Source organism: Prenolepis imparis, unplaced genomic scaffold, assembly GCF_030444845.1.
Source record: "Prenolepis imparis isolate NDT839.2.m4 unplaced genomic scaffold, iyPreImpa1.0 SCAF_11, whole genome shotgun sequence".
Classification (NCBI taxonomy): domain Eukaryota; kingdom Metazoa; phylum Arthropoda; class Insecta; order Hymenoptera; family Formicidae; genus Prenolepis; species Prenolepis imparis.
This window is the reverse complement of record NW_028141169.1, coordinates 13,350,705-13,369,608: the sequence shown is the minus strand read 5'-3', so window position 1 is coordinate 13,369,608 and position 18,904 is coordinate 13,350,705. Positions and strand designations below refer to the sequence as shown.

General features: G+C 35.3%; 1 protein-coding gene and 1 non-coding gene across 3 annotated transcripts; one reads left to right on the top strand and one right to left on the bottom strand.

Moving 5' to 3' along the window:
* Window positions 1-1,316: 1,316 nt before the first annotated feature.
* Window positions 1,317-1,437, bottom strand: LOC145943340 (5S ribosomal RNA). The gene has a single exon (XR_014426507.1). It is a non-coding gene; the product is annotated as a 5S ribosomal RNA (ribosomal RNA).
* A 3,121-nt stretch (window positions 1,438-4,558) lies between these two features.
* Window positions 4,559-13,805, top strand: LOC145942484 (transcription elongation factor SPT6). 2 transcript variants are annotated; one of them, XM_083049259.1, is made up of 12 exons: window positions 4,559-4,805; window positions 4,946-5,024; window positions 5,450-5,646; window positions 5,724-5,840; window positions 6,306-6,323; window positions 6,398-6,561; window positions 6,811-7,063; window positions 7,215-10,243; window positions 10,345-10,861; window positions 10,960-11,200; window positions 12,145-12,589; window positions 12,811-13,805. In XM_083049259.1, the coding sequence occupies exons 1-12, from the start codon at window positions 4,767-4,769 to the stop codon at window positions 13,016-13,018; spliced, it is 5,307 nt and encodes a 1,768-aa protein (XP_082905385.1). In that variant the 5' UTR covers window positions 4,559-4,766; the 3' UTR covers window positions 13,019-13,805. The 2 variants fall into 2 exon arrangements, with proteins under 2 accessions (XP_082905385.1, XP_082905386.1); XM_083049260.1 differs by lacking the exon at window positions 6,306-6,323 and having other exon boundaries at window positions 12,811-13,804.
* The last annotated feature ends 5,099 nt before the right edge of the window (window positions 13,806-18,904 follow it).

Below are 18,904 nucleotides of genomic sequence, written 5' to 3'. Positions count from 1 at the left end.
ATTTTAAAATCTGTTAAATTGTATGAATATCTTGAAACTATTTACACACACTACATATACACATATACATATTTCATATACGTATTTCTCGTTTTTTAATGCGCTTCGTGTTTGTAATCTTTATATATTTAATTTTGGTATAATTGTTTTTGGTGTGATAAGTTTATTTTTATTGAAAAATATAGGACACTTCTAGCTATACGTGCGAGATAAGAAAGTTTTCGTTATTGTGCGATCACTTCATATTATCATCAAGTATGTCAAAAACGTAGATATGAAAAATATAATTTATTTTGACATATTTTACAAAAAAAAATTCATGTAATTTCTCGCTTTGATTCAATATATGACTAAGATAAAGTTTCAAAAGCATTTAAAAAATATCTAATGAGTTAACATTTAATAAAAGTATATTGTTAATTTACTGCGAAAAATGCAGCATCCATGCAATTTAACCACTACTTTAGGAATAAGTTGGCACAAACTGTTAAAAACATTTGGTAGAAAATTGCACAACAATTTCAAAGTTGCTTTCGCTGTCAAACATATTTATAATAATAAAGTAAATATAAGATTTTTTATTTTTTTTTTAATTGGTTATTAATAACAAGAAATTGTTATGTTTCTATCTATTTTTTTCTTATTTATATATAATATTTTATATCTTTTATAATGATAAAGACAAAGTATGCGTGTGGAGATGTAATATTTAATAAATCTTATATTTATTTAATACTCTCTCTGCACCACAGATCGCGATAAATATTATATTTGGAAGGAACATTTAATATACATGAAAGCGCATTAATTGTGATTGCATACGCATCCATTTGATACCTTAAAAACTTGTCTCGCGGCGCATATAATACTCTGATATAATCTATTGTATCTTTGTTACAATTATAGTCAGTTTACGCTGGACAATTAAGGCTTTTTTAAGGAACACACGCATCGTAGAATTAAATACTTTTTTATGCGTATTTTTTTCTAAATAAATTCCTAAGTTTTGCTAATGTAATATTATAATATTTATTGCATGTCAAATAATGTCCCAATATGTAACTGTATCGTGATGATAAGTTTTTATCAAGTGTGCATATGTAACCGCGATTATTTTCTATTTAAAATAAAAATCAAAATGACAGAGATTAATAATAAAATTATAAATTAACGTTTTATTGCAATTTTTCCGAAATAATTAAGAACAATGATTTAAGACAAATATAAATTAAACAAATCTTTACATAAAAAGTATGTACAATTTGAAACAAAAAATATATATTATTGATAAGATTTGAATTAAAGCAAAAAAATGGTGCCAACAGTACATGGTGTTCCCAAGCGGTCACCCATCTAAGTACTGACCATGCCCAACGTTGCTTAACTTCAGTGATCGGACGAGAACTGGTGCTTTACCAACGTAGTATGACCGTTGACGATAGTATGTCTTCAGTTCTTCGGAAAATAGTGCACGCACCGGCAGAAATGGTGTCCGGCGTTAGATGTGTGCGAATACGTGTATGACTTTCGGCTGTCATACATGTATTCGCACACATCTAACGCCGGACATTATTTCTGCCGGTGCGTGTACATAATTTAAGAATTTTGAGGCTACTGTATAGATGTATAGGTAAAATAACACAAAACAGAAATCTTATTTATTACTCTACAAATCGATTTTATAGATTAATTTTTAAGCAATCTTAGAAAATTTATATCATTTTAATACTACATAACTCGGGTATATCAAGTTTTTGTTTGTTATTTATTTAATTCTTTCAATGCCGGCTCGTTTTGACTACAGATGATACAGATGATATAATATCATTCTTATTTTTAATAAATTATGATTCTACAAATTGTAGAGCGTATATTTCTCAAATCTATATATTTATATCGAACATTTGTCTGAAAAATTCATGGAGATAAGAAATAACAGGAGGGAGGATATACCCCCCTTGCCTGGCAAGCAGACGTAAGGGGGAACACTAAGCGCCATATTGGTGTGGCATATCGAAGCGCGACATTTGAAATAGTGATGAAAGCACACACAAAGAAAGGAAAAATTCATAAATAATATTTATAAATATGATATATATATATATATATATATATATATTGTATGTACAATAGTAGTATATACATATATTGTGCTATACCATATAAGGCTTGTTTTCTATTCCTGCACTGGCTGAACTGTGCACACTGGTGCAATAAGTTAGAGTGAGACAAAATATACTTTATGGTCTCATTCTATAACTTATTGCATCAGTTCAGGAATAGAAAACAAGTCTATTGTAAGTGAATCTGTATGTATTTAGTAGCATGGGCATTTTGTTTTATAATATTTTATAACTTTTATATCTTTTTAAAACAAAATTAATGTGAGATCCGATTTATCCGCCAAACGTGGTTCAGTTAGGTTAGATAAGATAAAAAAAAAAATACAAAACGCCATATTACTGTGGCCAACCAATCACATTTGGTGTTGTTACCCCCCCCCCCCTACTTAAAAGGCTTTACACTCCCTCCTGTTATTTCTTACCTCCATGGAAAAATTTAAAAGAGATTTATTTATAGTTCGTTTACAAGTTAGTTCTAAAATGGCGCTGAATGAGATTAGTTCTAAAACACTATATATGGGCTGCTTTCGCGAGAAAATCAAAATGATCCTGTGCTGTGATTGGTCAAGTCTGAAATTTCACTTAATTTCATTGAAATTGAACTGAATGAAGTTTAGTAAAATTTCAGATTTGACCAATCACAGCACAGGATCATTTTAATCTGGATCATTTTGATTTTCTCGCGAAAGCTGCTATGTTTCGAGTATTTGGAGCTCGATTGGACAGGTCGCCAAGTGGCTAGTTTTAAATAGAGCTCTCTGATTGGTCAATTGTTAGGGTCATTCCACAATAGATTGCAATTGCCCTCGTTGCCAGTTGACAATTGCAAATTGACCAATCAGAGCAAAGCAACTTGTCAGTTGATTCAGTGCCGTAACTAGGCAGGGACAACAGGGGCACAGGCCCAGAACAAAGAGGGGGCCTTGAAATGAAACTAAACAAAAAATTGTTCAAATATAATAATATTTTCAAATTTTTAATTTTAAATTGGAGAAGAACGATTATCCAATTTTTCCATAATTTCGATCGAATATAATATTGTTAAAGATATTAATTATGATGATATAATCAATTAATTTGCTGCAATGAAAGCCAGAAAAGTGCAATTAAAATAATTATTTTTATTTATAAATATGAAATAAATATGAATGATCTTATATATATCTTATCTTATTTCTTGTGTACACAAAAATTATTTATAAACAATTGTTACATCGTTTTCGTTTTATTATTATTTTTCCCCCAAAATAATTAAGGGATTGAAAAATAAAACCTAGCCCAGGGCACATAAAAAGCTAGTTACGGCATTGAGTTGATTGGTCAATCCGAGGGCATTGCAACCTATTTTGTGGAATGATCCTTATCTAGTCACCGAGCAACAATAGTGGCATGGAATCGTTTTAACTAAAGTCACTAGAAATTTAGTAACTTTAATTTTAAACAAGTGTCAACCAATAAGTTTTTCGTGCAAAATTAATCATTATTAATTAAAAAATAAAATATATTTGAAGAACAAAATATATTTCTAAGCTAAGTAACATATAGAACAAGAACGATAAGCAATTTTTAATAAAATATATTAAATATTAATAAAATTGTAGAATTATTAATATAAATTGAATTAATATTTTAATATTTTATAGATATAATCCTTAAAATAATTTATTCAATAGTATAATTATAATATATAAGAGTTAAAAGCCCCTTGCACAATGCTAAGCGATAGCGATAGGAATAACGATAGCGATAGAATAATATCTAACCTCTGTTCCTATTGGTAAATATTTTTTATGCCACCAATAAGAACAGAGAATAGATATTTTTCTATCGTTATCGCTATTCCTATTGCTATCGCTTAGCATTGTGCAAGGGGCTAAAGTGGTACAAGTGATTATGAACATAAATATGATTTTGAAAAGTGACGTCACCATCACGTGACAATACTTATCAACGGGTACTTTCCGATTCATGCGCTATAAGATGGACACAGGGGCTCGATTCTTGAATTCATTCGCAAGAGAAACGTATGCGCAAATTCGGCTCTTACAGAAAAGTTGCAAGTTGATTGGTTAAAAGCCATGCGATCGCCAATCAACTTGCAACTTTTCTGTAAGAGCCGAATTTGCGTATTTACGTTTCTCTTGCGAATGAATTCAAGAATCGAGTCCCAGATCGGAATCGACTTCTTTCTACTAAAACCATAGACGTAATAAAATAGATAGACGAAGCGACAGCTGTGGGGTACTTTCCGATTCACGCATGATGCGCATGAAGTGACAGAAAATGTATAATATGCGTGACATAAACTATAGATTTTCTGTCACTTCATGCGCATCACGCGTGAATCGGAAAGTACCCCACAGCTGTCGCTTCGTCTATCTATTTTATTACGTCTATGGTTTTAGTAGAAAGAAGTCGATTCCGATCTGTGTCCATCTTATAGTTTGAGACAGTTGATATCCGACTACTTTTCTGCACTCTCCTACGAGTGAGTTCGTAGGAATTAATAATCAAATAATATTAAAGTAGCTTGAGGTTTTTTTGTTTAATTCTTACCACCGCTCAATTTTCTTGCCAACAATCGAAGGTGTCAACAGGGAGGGTCCATATACTTGATATACTTGTTATATCTTCGGATCTAGTATGGCACAATATCTGGATTCGGAGGCGGACGTGAGCGAGGTGAATATAACGAATGATTCTTCTATTTTTTCTTAGTTTTCTTCACATATGAGAATTTTCACTTGATATAAAAACGATGGAGCACTCATATACTAATTCGCAACGATGTAAAACGTCGAATGTGTACGAACGTGTTATAGGGGGAGGAAGAAATGGATCAAAATGAGAGGAAGAAGGCGAAGAAACAGAAGATGGAGGAGAGCGACGAGGATGATGAAGGTATGGACTATATTTTATTTTATTAAAAGACATTGATCCGCTATGAGAATTATTGTCTTATTTTGCAATTGAAACATGAATGGCTTACATTTGTCTCGTATATCTTTAGCTTTGTGTTTGTCACATTATGTCTTTCTTACGCAATCATTTTCCTTCCCTCTTTATCATATTTTCTTGGAAAAATTCTTTTTTTTTTTCAATTTACTTGTATTCCTGTTATCCTTTTAATCTTTAATTTAATATCTTTATAATCGCTGCTGTAATATATGAAATGCTTTAGTGCACTATATGTATGTCTATTTATTTAATTTGTTGCTTATAATAGACATTATACATATATTTATCAAAATTTATATTTATGTATTTTTATAAATTATAATGCAGCTCTAAATTAAGCAGTATTGACGTATTGATATATGTTGTAGATGATGACGATCAATTACGTGAAGAATTGAAAGATTTGATCGATGACAATCCCATAGAGGAAAGCGAAGGTGAAGATAGTGATGGTTCGGGTCATCATAAGAAGCGTAAACAAAGTGACGATGAGGATTTTGATGATCGCTTGGAAGATGAAGATTATGATTTGATTGAAGAAAATTTAGGTGTTAGAGTTGAGAGGGTATGTCTTACGGATTAGATTATTCTTAAAAGGAGAAGAGAGGAACATTTGTATTAAAATCTTACGTCTTGTTATAGAAACGTTTCAAACGTCTTCGAAGAATTCAGGATGAAGAATCAGAGGAGGAACAAGAAAAGGAAGCGGAAGAGGAAAGGGATGCCATTGCAAATGAATTGTTTGAAGGTTCTGGAGATGTAAGTTTTACAAAGTTACGCACATGCATAAGATGATAAGTATGTCTATCACTTATTCTGTTAATCCTTTGCCATCGATTTCTGAGAGCAGATTCACATGTAATTCAGCTAATTTCACTTAACATTCAATTCTGCACTTGTTTGTTACATTCTTAATATATTAATATTAATTTCTCAATAATAATTTAATAAACTTAATATTAATTTCTAATCTTAATATAATTTTCTTAGTATTAATATTCATTTCTGCTTCTAGTATATCACTTCAATAGTCTTTTGAAATAGTGTTCGATATTCCATTAAAGTAACCATTTAATTTTTCACAAAACACTCGAACATAAATACATTTATAATTAAAATAGCCATTTAATTTCCCACACAAAATACTCTTATGAACATAAGTACATTCATAAATGTTTACATATCATGTCTGCATTTATCAAACACACGCATACTTTATGTTAGGAGAGGGACATTATCACGGTATGTATCGTTTGCACAATATTTGCATTTATTTATGTATTGAAAGGTGTAATATCTCTTTTTATTATTCTTAGGAGGACGAAAGACGAAGCGAACGTAGTCACAGACCAGAGCCAGAGACTTTCGAAGAGGGCAGTGACGAAGGGGAATACACTGATGCAGATGATTTTATTGTTGATGATGATGGCAGACCTATTGCTGAGAAAAGAAAGAAGAAGAAGCCAATATTTTCCGACGCGTACGTTTTATGATGCTAAATAACCTTCTTTATATTATGTAATATTATATAATATATAATTATAAAATATAATATAATATAATTATATAATATGATACATAATATAAAAAAGATTATTAACATAATATTAAAAAGATATATATATTATATAATATAATATAATTATCTGCCGATTACAGTATAAGGTAAATTTATTGTTTTGGAAAAACCTAAGTAGAAAAAAATTTTATTATATATTTTTTTGTTTAGAGCGTTGCAGGAAGCGCAAGATATTTTCGGCGTTGATTTCGATTACGATGAATTCGGTAAATACGGCGAGGAGGATTACGAGGAGGAGGAGGAGGAAGAAGAGGAGGATGAATACTTGGATGACGATATCGACGTTGAACGTCCGCGACGGCCTAAGAAGCAACTGAAGAAAAAGACGACGAGAAAGAGCATTTTTGAGATTTACGAGCCCAGCGAATTGAAACGTGGTCACTTCACCGATATGGATAACGAGGTACGACGTAATGATCATGATAACAAGATTATTTTTTGATTATTTAATTTTTATTACAAGCATTGGATCTAATGATGGAATTAAGTATTATTAAGTATTATATTCTTTTAAATAATCATCAGCGAGTTCAAAGTGTCTTCTTACATTGCAGATACGTAACACGGATATACCGGAAAGAATGCAACTGCGATCCGTACCAGTCACGTCGGTTCCAGAGGGCTCCGACGAGCTCGATCTTGAGGCCGAATGGATCTACAAGCAAGCATTTTGCAAGCCGACGATTTCGATTCAAGACGCTCATTTGAATGCCGAGGCCAAAGAACGGGCGCGAAAGGGTCCGCAAACTATCGGCAAGATCAAGAAAGCCCTGGATTTTATGCGCAATCAACACTTTGAGGTCCCCTTTATATCCTTCTACAGGAAGGAGTACGTATTGCCCGAGCTGAACATCAACGACCTGTGGAAGGTGTACAAATTCGACGCAAAGTGGTGCCAGCTGCGCCAGAGAAAGGAGAATCTGCTCAAACTGTTCGAGAAGATGCGCAACTATCAGCTGGACGAGATTATGAAGAATCCGGACGCGCCGCTGCCGGATAACGTGCGACTGATCAAGGACGACGACATCGAACGGCTGAAAAATGCGCAGACGAGCGAGGAGCTCAACGACGTCTATCACCATTTCATGTTGTACTATTCTCACGAGATCCCAGCCATGCAGGAAGCTGTGCGACAGAAGGAGAAGGAGGCCCGGCGCGAAGAAAGGATCCAGCGACGCAAGCAACAGATCGCCGAGGCGGAGGAAAACGGGGAGGATCCGCCGGAGGAAGAGGAGGTGCCGGAAGAAGAGGAAGTCGATGAAACTCTGAAGCAAGCGGTGAGAAGCGGTCCGTATTCCATCTGCCGGAAGGCCGGCCTGGACAGTCTGGCCAAGAAGTTTGGCCTAACGCCTGAACACTACGCCGAGAATCTGCGCGATAATTATCAGCGTCACGAGGTGGATCAGGAGCCGACCGAACCGACGACCCTCGCGAACGAGTACTGCAGCTCGCGATTCAAGGCCGCGGACGAAATATTGAAGGCCGCCCAGCTGATGGTGGCGATTCAGCTGGCGCGTGAGCCCCTGGTGCGCAAATGTGTGCGTGAAATGTACATGGAACGCGCCAAGATCTCCGTGAAACCGACCAAGAAGGGCATCAAAGAAATCGACGAGAATCATCCCAATTACACTATGAAATACTTGAAGGACAAACCGGTGCGCGATCTCGTGGGCGTTCAGTTTTTGAATCTAATGATCGCCGAAGAGGACAAACTCATCACGATCACCCTCAGTGACACGATCGAGGGCAACACCAGCAGCAACTACGTGGACGAGATGAAACAGCTCTACTGTAGAGACGAGTTCAGCAAACTCGTGCAGGATTGGAACGCGTTGCGCGTCGGTAGTGTCGAGCTCGCGCTCAATCACATGGTGATACCTCATCTGAAGAAGGAACTACGCGCAAACCTAATCGCAGAGGCTAAGGAATGCGTGATGCGCGCCTGTTGTCGCAAGATGTACAACTGGATCAAGGTCGCGCCGTATACTTGTGAGTTTCCCGAGGAAGAAGACGAGGAGTGGGATACCAGCAAAGGTCTCCGGGTCATGGGCTTGGCCTACGTGCCCGATTATTCTCAGGCGGCCTTCACCTGCCTGATTGCGGCTGACGGCGAGTGTACTGATTACCTGCGTCTGGCGCATCTGATGAAACGTAAGAACAGTTATCGCGAGGATGAGAAGCTGATGAAAGAGGCCGACTTGTTGGCGTTGAGGAATTTCATAGCAACGAAGAAGCCGCATGTTATAGTGATAGCCGGCGAGTCTCGGGAGGCAAATATGATCGCTGATGACATCAAGGATTGCATCACCACTCTGATGGGAGAGGAGCAATTTCCCAATATCCAAGTGGAGATCTGCGATAACGAGCTTGCGAAGATCTATTCCAATAGTAACAAGGGTATCTCGGAATTTCGGGACTATCCGGAACTGTTGCGCCAGGCCATCTCGCTGGCAAGAAGAATGCAAGATCCATTAGTGGAATTTTCGCAATTATGTACCGCAGATGAGGAAATTCTCTGTCTCAGATACCACAGTCTGCAGGATCAACTGCTCAAGGAAGAGCTACTGGAGAATTTGTATCTCGAGTTCGTCAACCGCGTGAACGAGGTTGGCGTAGACGTGAACAAAGCGGTTCAACAAGCTTACTGCGGCAATCTTGTTCAATTTGTTTGCGGCCTCGGCCCGCGAAAGGGTCAGGCGTTGATTAAAATGCTGAAGCAGACGAATCAGCGGTTGGAGAACAGGACGCAGTTGGTCACTGCGTGTCACATGGGTCCGAAAGTGTTCATCAATTGCGCCGGCTTCATTAAGATTGACACCAACAGCCTGGGCGACAGCACCGAAGCCTATGTGGAGGTCCTAGACGGCTCGCGGGTTCATCCCGAGACTTACGAATGGGCTAGAAAGATGGCAGTCGACGCGCTAGAGTACGATGATGAAGACGCTAATCCCGCAGGCGCTCTAGAGGAGATACTCGAGTCGCCGGAGCGTTTGAAAGACCTGGATCTTGACGCTTTTGCGGAGGAGCTTGAGCGACAGGGTTTCGGCAACAAATGCGTCACTCTGTACGACATCAGGGCCGAGTTGAACAGCCGTTACAAGGATCTCCGGGTGCCGCATCAATCGCCAAACGCGGAGAAGCTGTTCGACGTCCTGACGAAGGAGACACCCGAGACTTTCTACGTCGGGAAGCTAGTTCTGGCTACGGTGGTCGGCATCAGTCACCGGAAACCTCAGGGCGAACAGCTCGATCAGGCAAATCCGGTGCGTAACGAGGAGACCTGCCTGTGGCAGTGTCCGTTCTGCTTGAAGAACGATTTTCCCGAATTGTCGGAGGTATGGAATCACTTCGACGCCGGCGCCTGTCCAGGCAAGGCCGTCGGCGTGAGACTGCGACTGGACAATGGTATATCCGGCTATATTCATATCAAAAATCTGTCCGACCGACACGTCGCCAATCCTTGCGAGAGAGTCGGTATGGGCCAGATCATCCATTGTCGTATTATTAAGATCGAAGTGGATCGATTCAGCGTCGAGTGTACTAGCAAGAGTAGCGACCTCGCAGACAAAAATCATGAGTGGAGGTAAGCGGATTAGTATAGTATAGTCAAGTGGTTTTTTTGCGTAAATCTCTGTTGCCTTCAAAATTATTGAAATAGGAAATTATATAAATAATAATTTGCAGGCCGCAACGTGATCCATTTTACGATACCGATGCTGAGCAGAAGGACATGAAGGTGGAGGAGGACGCGAAGAAGGCGAAGCAGCGGCAAATCTATGTAAAGCGAGTGATTGTCCATCCGTCTTTCCATAACATTAGCTTCGCCGAGACCGTGAAACTGATGCAGACGATGAAGCAGGGCGAAGCGATAGTGAGACCGAGCAGCAAAGGTGCCGATCACTTGACAGTCACATGGAAAGTCACCGACGATATTTTGCAACACATCGACATTCGAGAAGAGGGTAAAGAGAACGCTTTCTCGTTGGGGCAGAGTCTCTGGATCGGCAATGAGGAGTTCGAGGATCTAGACGAAATCATTGCTCGACACGTTAATCCCATGGCTGCTTATGCGTCCGAATTGCTGGACTTTAAGTACTACAAGCCAGCTGTGGAGGGAATTAAAGACAAAGCGGAGGAGTTATTGAAGGAACAGAAGAAGGAGAATCCTGGCGGGATTCCTTACATAGTATCGGCAGCTAGGGTAAATAAGCGCGCAAAGAATTTTTAGCATTTGCTAAAATGTAATGTTAAAAAAATTTTTCTTTAAGTTTAAATAATTATTTTCTTCTTTTTTTACAGACTTATCCTGGAAAATTTTTGCTCTCGTATTTACCACGCACTCGTTGTCGCCATGAATACGTCACAGTGACGTCCGAGGGCTTCAAATTCCGAGGACAGATTTTCAGTAGGGTGAGCGACCTATTGCGCTGGTTCAAGGAACATTTCAGAGATCCGGTCCCCGGACAATCCACTCCCAGTACACCTCGCGGCGCGATGACTTCTAGAACACCTTACACTACTACGCCGGGAGCAGTTAGCGGTAAGCTTACGTTATTGCCATAAATTATAATTATCAAGAATTTCACCCGATGAGGTGCTTAAGGTGATCCTAAAGCCGTCTGTTTCCAATTTTACCGGTAAAATGCAAACTTGGATTCGATCTTTAATCTTGTTATTGGCTATACAGATTTAAAAATCCTTTTCCATACTAAAGTACTAATAATAACGAATTATGAACGCTATAATTTTATGAGTTTAACCACCAATATTTTGATTGATTATACATATTGATAAATCCTTTTCAAGTAAAAAAAAAAAAATAAATAAAGCCGATAAAAATGTAATTTTTTAAAAAATATAAAATTATAGCGCTCACAGTTCGTTATTATTAGTACTTTAATTGTGGAAAAGGATTTTTCAATCTCTGTATAGCCAATAAAAAGATTCATGATCGAATCCAACTTCGCGTTTTATCGGTAAAATAGCGGTTTTAAGATCACCTTAAAGGCTCCTGGGTTCTCGCCGCGGACATGTTAGATTGTGACGTCAGAAGCGAGAAAGCACACGCTGAAAATTCTTAGATGCCATTTTTAAATGAAAAGATACTTCAGATGATTTTAGTTCATTTTTAAAATACCTTGAAAACTATTCTTTTCCCTTGACAGTCAATCAATAACCGTCGCAAACGACTGCGCATGTATAAAGACCAGACAAATTGGGCTTCATATTACAACCATTTTACAACTGTTGATTGATTATAAAGGGAAAAGGATAGTTTTCGAGGTATTTTAAGAATGTGCTGAAACCATCTGAAGTGCTGTTTCATCGAAATATCTTTTTTCAATGCGAAATGACATCTAAGAATTTGTAGCGTATGTTTTTTCGCCTCTGACGTCACAATTCCAACATGATCGGTGAGGAGCTAGAAGTCTTAAGATTACCTACAAACGACTTTGAATAAATTTCGAATCTCGATCATTGCAGGAATGAATCAAGAAGCGATCCAGCGAGTCGCGCAGAATCTTCCGCATCACATGCTGCACTCGCTGTCGCAAGTGGCGAATCAGACACCGCATCATTATCCACCGCACACCCCGGGAACGGCCAGCGCTGCCGGCTACGGCGGAGTGCACACATATCCGAACACACCGTACACACCGTCCGGCCAGACCCCGTTCATGACCCCGTACCAAACGCCTCATCATACGCCGCATCACAGCCAGCCCACCCCCAGATACGGTCAACAAACGCCGAGCCATCATCAAGGACCCTTCGTGCATCCGCCACCGCCCTCGATGACACCCGGCCATCACAAATCCGCCCAATCGCACAGACCTACGCCACCCTTGTCCACCCCCTCTGGCGATTCTACAGATTGGAAGAAGGCGGCCGAAGCCTGGGCACGTCTGAAAAGCAATCCCCGAATTTCGTAAGTGCATCTTCTTCATCTCTTTCGTCTTATAATTCAGGGAAACTCGTGCGAGACGCTCTAGAAATCGTCTATCCACCTGCAGAGTGTCAAATGACACATGCAATATAAATGCAAACTTGTACATTCAATTGAAAATTGATTTCCTCGAGATGTTGAGAGTTTTGCTGAACTGATAAGTTCCTTATTCGACACTCGTTAATGATTAAGTGTATTTTCAGTGGATCAACGCCCAGATACGAGGAATCTAGGAAGACCCCGCGTAGCTACGAAGAATCAGCCGGCAGGACGACGCCCTCCGGAAGGAGCAGACCTTCGTCCACGCGGACACCCACGTATAAGTCTCCCCGAGGTACTCCACATACGAATTCTAGTCCACGAAGTATGTCCCTCAGCGGAGACGGTACTCCTTTATACGATGAGAGCTAACGGGATCGTCGTCAACTTGTGCATATAATATTATAGTTGATTATATTTATTAGTTACGTCATATCACACGTAAACGCGTAAACATATACATATGTTGAACGGCGAGAACGCATGTCATCGACGATTTTGACGTCTGTTTTATCGTTGGATGATCGGAGATGTTGATCGCTTGCGTTAAACTTAACGCCGAGATATATGGATATCTGATATATAAGTGGAGTAAATTCTTAAAATTAGTTACTCGATAGAAAAGATATTAATTAAGTATGAAATTATGTACACACATGAATTAATCATTATTACGTTGTAATTATTTTATAAAACAACATGTTACTGATAAAATAACATCGGAAAATGCTTGAAAACTGAACATATTCTGAAAAATATGTTTTATCGGCCGTTCATACGCGTGTAATATGTTTAAGAGAAACTGAGTGAAATTCTTATTAATCGAATCATTTATCATGTCAGCAGCGGTAGAATCGCGTGAAATCTCTGGAATACAAATGTGTATTATGTATATTTAAATCATTTTTATACATACCTCGAGATAATTTAAAGAGAAATTTGCTCGAAACCGCTAAATAGCTATTATCTATTTAATGTTAAGTGACTTATTTACAAGCATACATTTCCTCTGTAATGTATAAAATCTATATGTTACATTGTATGCATAAAACGGAAACAGAAATTATTATTTTATATTTATATTAACTATCTGTAATTTTTATTTCAATATGTACCAATAAATTATATTTCTTATATGACTCGATCTTTAAAGCCGTAAACTTTTATATAATATGCAGAATATAGTATGTATATTTATGTATATACACACATATATTCTATGTATAATATAATATATAGAAGTTTTGTGCTTAAAGCAGATATTTCGTACATACAATTTATATATTTGTTAAATGGTAAATATTAAACACGTAATATAAAAAGCAATATAAAAAGAGAAGTCTATATAGTTTATATATATATTTTTTCTCCCTTTATATATAAATTATAAAAATAACCGGCAAATTTTGCACAAGAGCATTTCATTTTTACGATATTGGTCCCATCTAAATATTTATATAATTTAATTAAATTAGATGTGTGATAAGTTTAATCATTTTAATTACTTATTTGAAAGACATTGAATGCATTTTCATCAAGAATATGACTCGTGCTTCACTATGTAATATATTCATTTTTACGATATTGGTTCCATTCAAATATTTATATAATTCAATTAAATTTGATGTGTGATAAGTTTAATCATTCTAATTACTTATTTGAAAGACATTGAATGCATTTTCATCAAGAATTTGACTCTTGCTTCATTATGTAATAATTTCATTTTTACGATATTCGCTTCATTTAAATATTTATATAATTTAATTCAATTAAATGTATGACAAATATAATCATTTTAATTAATTATTTGAAAGACATTGAATGCATTTTCATTAATAATATGACTCGTGCTTCATTATGTAATAAATTCATTTTTACGATATTGGTCCCATCTAAATATTTATATAATTTAATTAAATGAAATGTGTGATAAGTTTAATCATTTTAATTACTTATTTGAAAGACATTGAATGCATTTTCATCAAGAATTTGACTCTTGCTTCATTATGTAATAATTTTATTTTTACGATATTGGTCCCATTTAAATATTTATATAATTTTACACATTTAATTAAAATAAATGTGTGATAAACTTAATCATTTTAATTACTTATTTGAAAGACATTGAATGCATATTCATTAATAATTTGACTCGTGCTTCATTATGTAATATATTCATTTTTACGATATTGGTCCCATTTAAATATTTATATAATTTTACACATTTAATTAAATTAAATGTGTGATAAGTTTAATCATTTTAATTACTTATTTGAAAGACATTGAATGCATTTTCATTAAGAATTTTACTCGTACTTCATTATGTAATATATTCATTTTTACGATATTGGTCCCATTTAAATATTTATATAATTTTACACATTTAATTAAATTAAATGTGTGATAAGTTTAATAATTTTAATTACTTATTTGAAAGACATTGAATGCATTTTCATTAAGAATTTTACTCGTGCTTCATTATGTAATATATTCATTTTTACGATATTGGTCCCATTTAAATATTTATATAATTTTACACATTTAATTAAATTAGATGAGTGATAAATTTAATCATTCTAATTACTTATTTGAAAGACATTGAATGCATTTTCATTAGCAATTGGACTCTTTTTTTATTATGTAATAATTGCATTTTTACGATATTGGTCGCATTTAAATATTTATATAATTTAATTAAATTAGATGTTTGATAAATTTAATCATTTTAATTATTTATTTGAAAGACATTGAATGCCTTTTCAGCGAGAATTTGACTCGTGCTTCATTATGTAATAATTTCCTTTTTGATACAATATACTTAATATAATTGTGCGCCGTATGAGATTCGCGGCTTAATAGTTTTAATTTTCAATATTTTAAGACGCGCCAAAAATTATTCTTTTATATATTTTAACAGCACATTGTCTACACATTATGATGGTACCATCAGAATACCAGCCTACAAATTAGATATTAAGTATAAGTACAATCTGTTTAATTGCTAACGAGCATAACACATTATGTTATTTTATTACGCGATGTTAAACTTGAATAAGCGATATTCATAATTGCAAGAAATATTGATGGACGATCATGGAAATATTACTTAATACATGCAATCGCGTTTAATCTTTAATCAGTCTTCGAAATTTGAAATTAATATGTATATATGTCAGGTTCCGTACACACACGTATAAATGACACACTTGAAATTACAATCACAGTGATTACGAAATCGAAATATTGAATCGTATATAATATAAATTTAAATACACAGTAATAATTTAGACGATGGTTCAAGTACAAAAGTTACAGCCTATAATGATTTTTGAATTTGGCGCGCGGCGCGCTGAGTGTCGACTTACGTAGTTACTACGTCACTCGCGACCGCAAGCTAGTCTCGGTATCGCGCTCAATCGGCTCCGCATTTTTCACGCGTTTTTCCCGTTAAGGGGATCCTAGTCGGATGGTCGAACTCCGACAGGTTAACACCACACATATCCAAACATATACACGTATACACATATACACACGATAGGTTAGCACCACACATATCCAACATATGCACGTATGCACACATATGTGTGAAAATGTTTTTAATATTTAACTTTTTTATTAGACTTGCAATCTCACTTTTTATTGTTTACTAATATTTCTTCATGTTAACCCTATCGCGTATACTATATTTTATGCACAGATAAACTGCAGAACTATTTTTATTAAATAAGTATTGTTACGAGCTGACATGAAAGAAGCCGATAACAAAACTGTAATTTTTGATTTTTATATGATTTATATATGGAATTATAGCTAACGCGGTCCGTTTTTATAAGTACTTTAATCGTGGAAAAGGATTTATTGATCTGTATAGTCAATAAAAAGATATCCCAAAATAATAAAGTTGGTTCTGCCGTACCGACAGAACTAACTTTAGGATCCGACTAGGATCCCCTTAAGGGTCGGCAGGCGACCCAGGCAAACTCCGAATTGATGTTGGAGACCTCGCGCGGTGACAACGCGAAACTCCGGTTTCAGTGTTACCAACGTTGAAAAACCAATTTCAGGTTCTATGTAGTGGTGTATATCCGTACACGTACACACCATTGCATTGCTCACGCGGACGCACGGTAGAGAGACAAGGATCGATAATCACGTTATCCTTGTTCCTCTACCGTGCTAATCACGTGACATGCTACACGCGAGATACGGCCTGAAAATGCTTTCTGGCCTTCCGTAGCAGAAGGCAGGAATGTAGCAAGGCTAATAAGCACCCACTTTTTGTAAATTTTATATATGCTTATGCACATATGTGCGTATATATAACAAATAGTATCAAAAATTTATATATATGTCTCCAAATTGTACAATGATAAATAATAATGATAAAATAATAATTCGCAGAGTGAACTAATATACAACATGTAAGACACGGGCGCTTATTAGACTTGGCAATTTATTGCTTTTTTACTTCTACTTTTTTATCGATATTTTATGTATCGTCAGCGCGATAGAGAGACAAGAGAACGAGTATTTTAATTCTTGTCTAACATGTAGTGGCAATTGTAGATTTATAGGCTAACAAATATGTATTACTTAATTACTTTTTGATTATATTGATGTTACTGTATAAGAATACTTGCTCCATATAAATCGTGATGTAAAGAACATAAGAGTAACATATTATAAATAGCTCAATGCAAGGTGTTCGGTCTGTCACCCTGAAGACTCAAGTTCAAGTCTATCAATATGATTTTTTTTAATAATATATTAGAATATATAAAAATTATTTTAAAAAATATATTTTTAAAGGCGATTAACTTTAAGAATTTTTAAATATTGAAAAGATCAATTATTTTACAACTATCATATACATAAAAATGCAAAATAATTCCGTGAATAAATTAATGTATCCTGTAATAAATCAATAATTAATATATATATATATATATATATATATATATATATATATATATATATATCAGGGACCCGGACCAAAACCGATAACCGTTTCATAACCGTTTTTTTAGTAGAACAGAAACCGTAAACCGTATTGAAATTCTGATAAATTTATAACACCGGAACCATAACCGGACCGTTAAATTATTTTCGGTTTACGGTTCTTTTCGGTATTTTTTTCTGTTTTTGCGCAAATGACGGAAGTGTCATGATAATTGTCTCCTCGAAGTGCAATATTATACAATTATAATTATAAGAGTATTTTTGTGTCGCCAGTGAAGAATAAAATTAAGCAATTATTGTAAACGACCCAACTGGCTTAATTGATCTTTATTAATTCGATATCATATATAAATATACAGACTACGTTTCGACCTTTGGTTCAGGTTCTTATCAACCCTGGCGAAAATAAGAAGCTTTATAAAGCGTTGACAACCATTTGATGAGGATTTTCTGAGAGTTTATACGTTTTCAAACTTTGTAAAAACGCTTACATAACGCTATTGGATGTTGAATGCTTTCTAAACACTTAATAAACGCTGTATGTAACGTTTCATAAAAGTTCTGCAATGCTGAGGCAACGCTTTTTAGATACGTTCAGTAAACGCTGATATACCTTCATGCAGAAAGTTTGCTGTCAGACTTTTCAAACATTTAGCTAACGCTTTTCCCAATACCGTAAGACAAACGTTTTGCCTCCGTTCATCAAACGTTTTTTGATAACGATCTCTCTTTCAGTTTCATCTAATAAGCCTCTTTCTAATTTTCACTCACATAGAGCTGCGTTCGGAAACGTCCCCGAGTGCATTCCTCCTCTTTCAGTAATATAGAAAGAGACAATAATGCACTAAAGAACGTTTCTGAATGCAGCTTAGAGGGTCAAGTGTAAATTAAGGTGTAAATTAAAGAAAGACGTAAAGAATTTCAATTCAGATTTTACTTATTTATTTTATTTAAAGAGAACGCACTTATATACTTATATAAAGAAACTGAATAATATAATTATTTTATAAAAAAGAATTTTAAGAAAAAAAAAGATCAAAATATTTCATATATAATTTTTAGTATAACTTTATTTTTTATATTTTTTATCTATTATAAGTGATTGAGAGAAATAGTTTATTCCATAAATATTTTGAAAAATAAATGCGATATGTCCTGGTTTATATAAAATGCTCGCGTGCACTCTTGGAAATAAAGTATAGGATATAAACAAGGTAAAAGAAAAAGATCAACTTGTTCCAATATATAAAATACAACATAATTATTTGCATAAATAAAATACAAAATGTGAAAATTCTT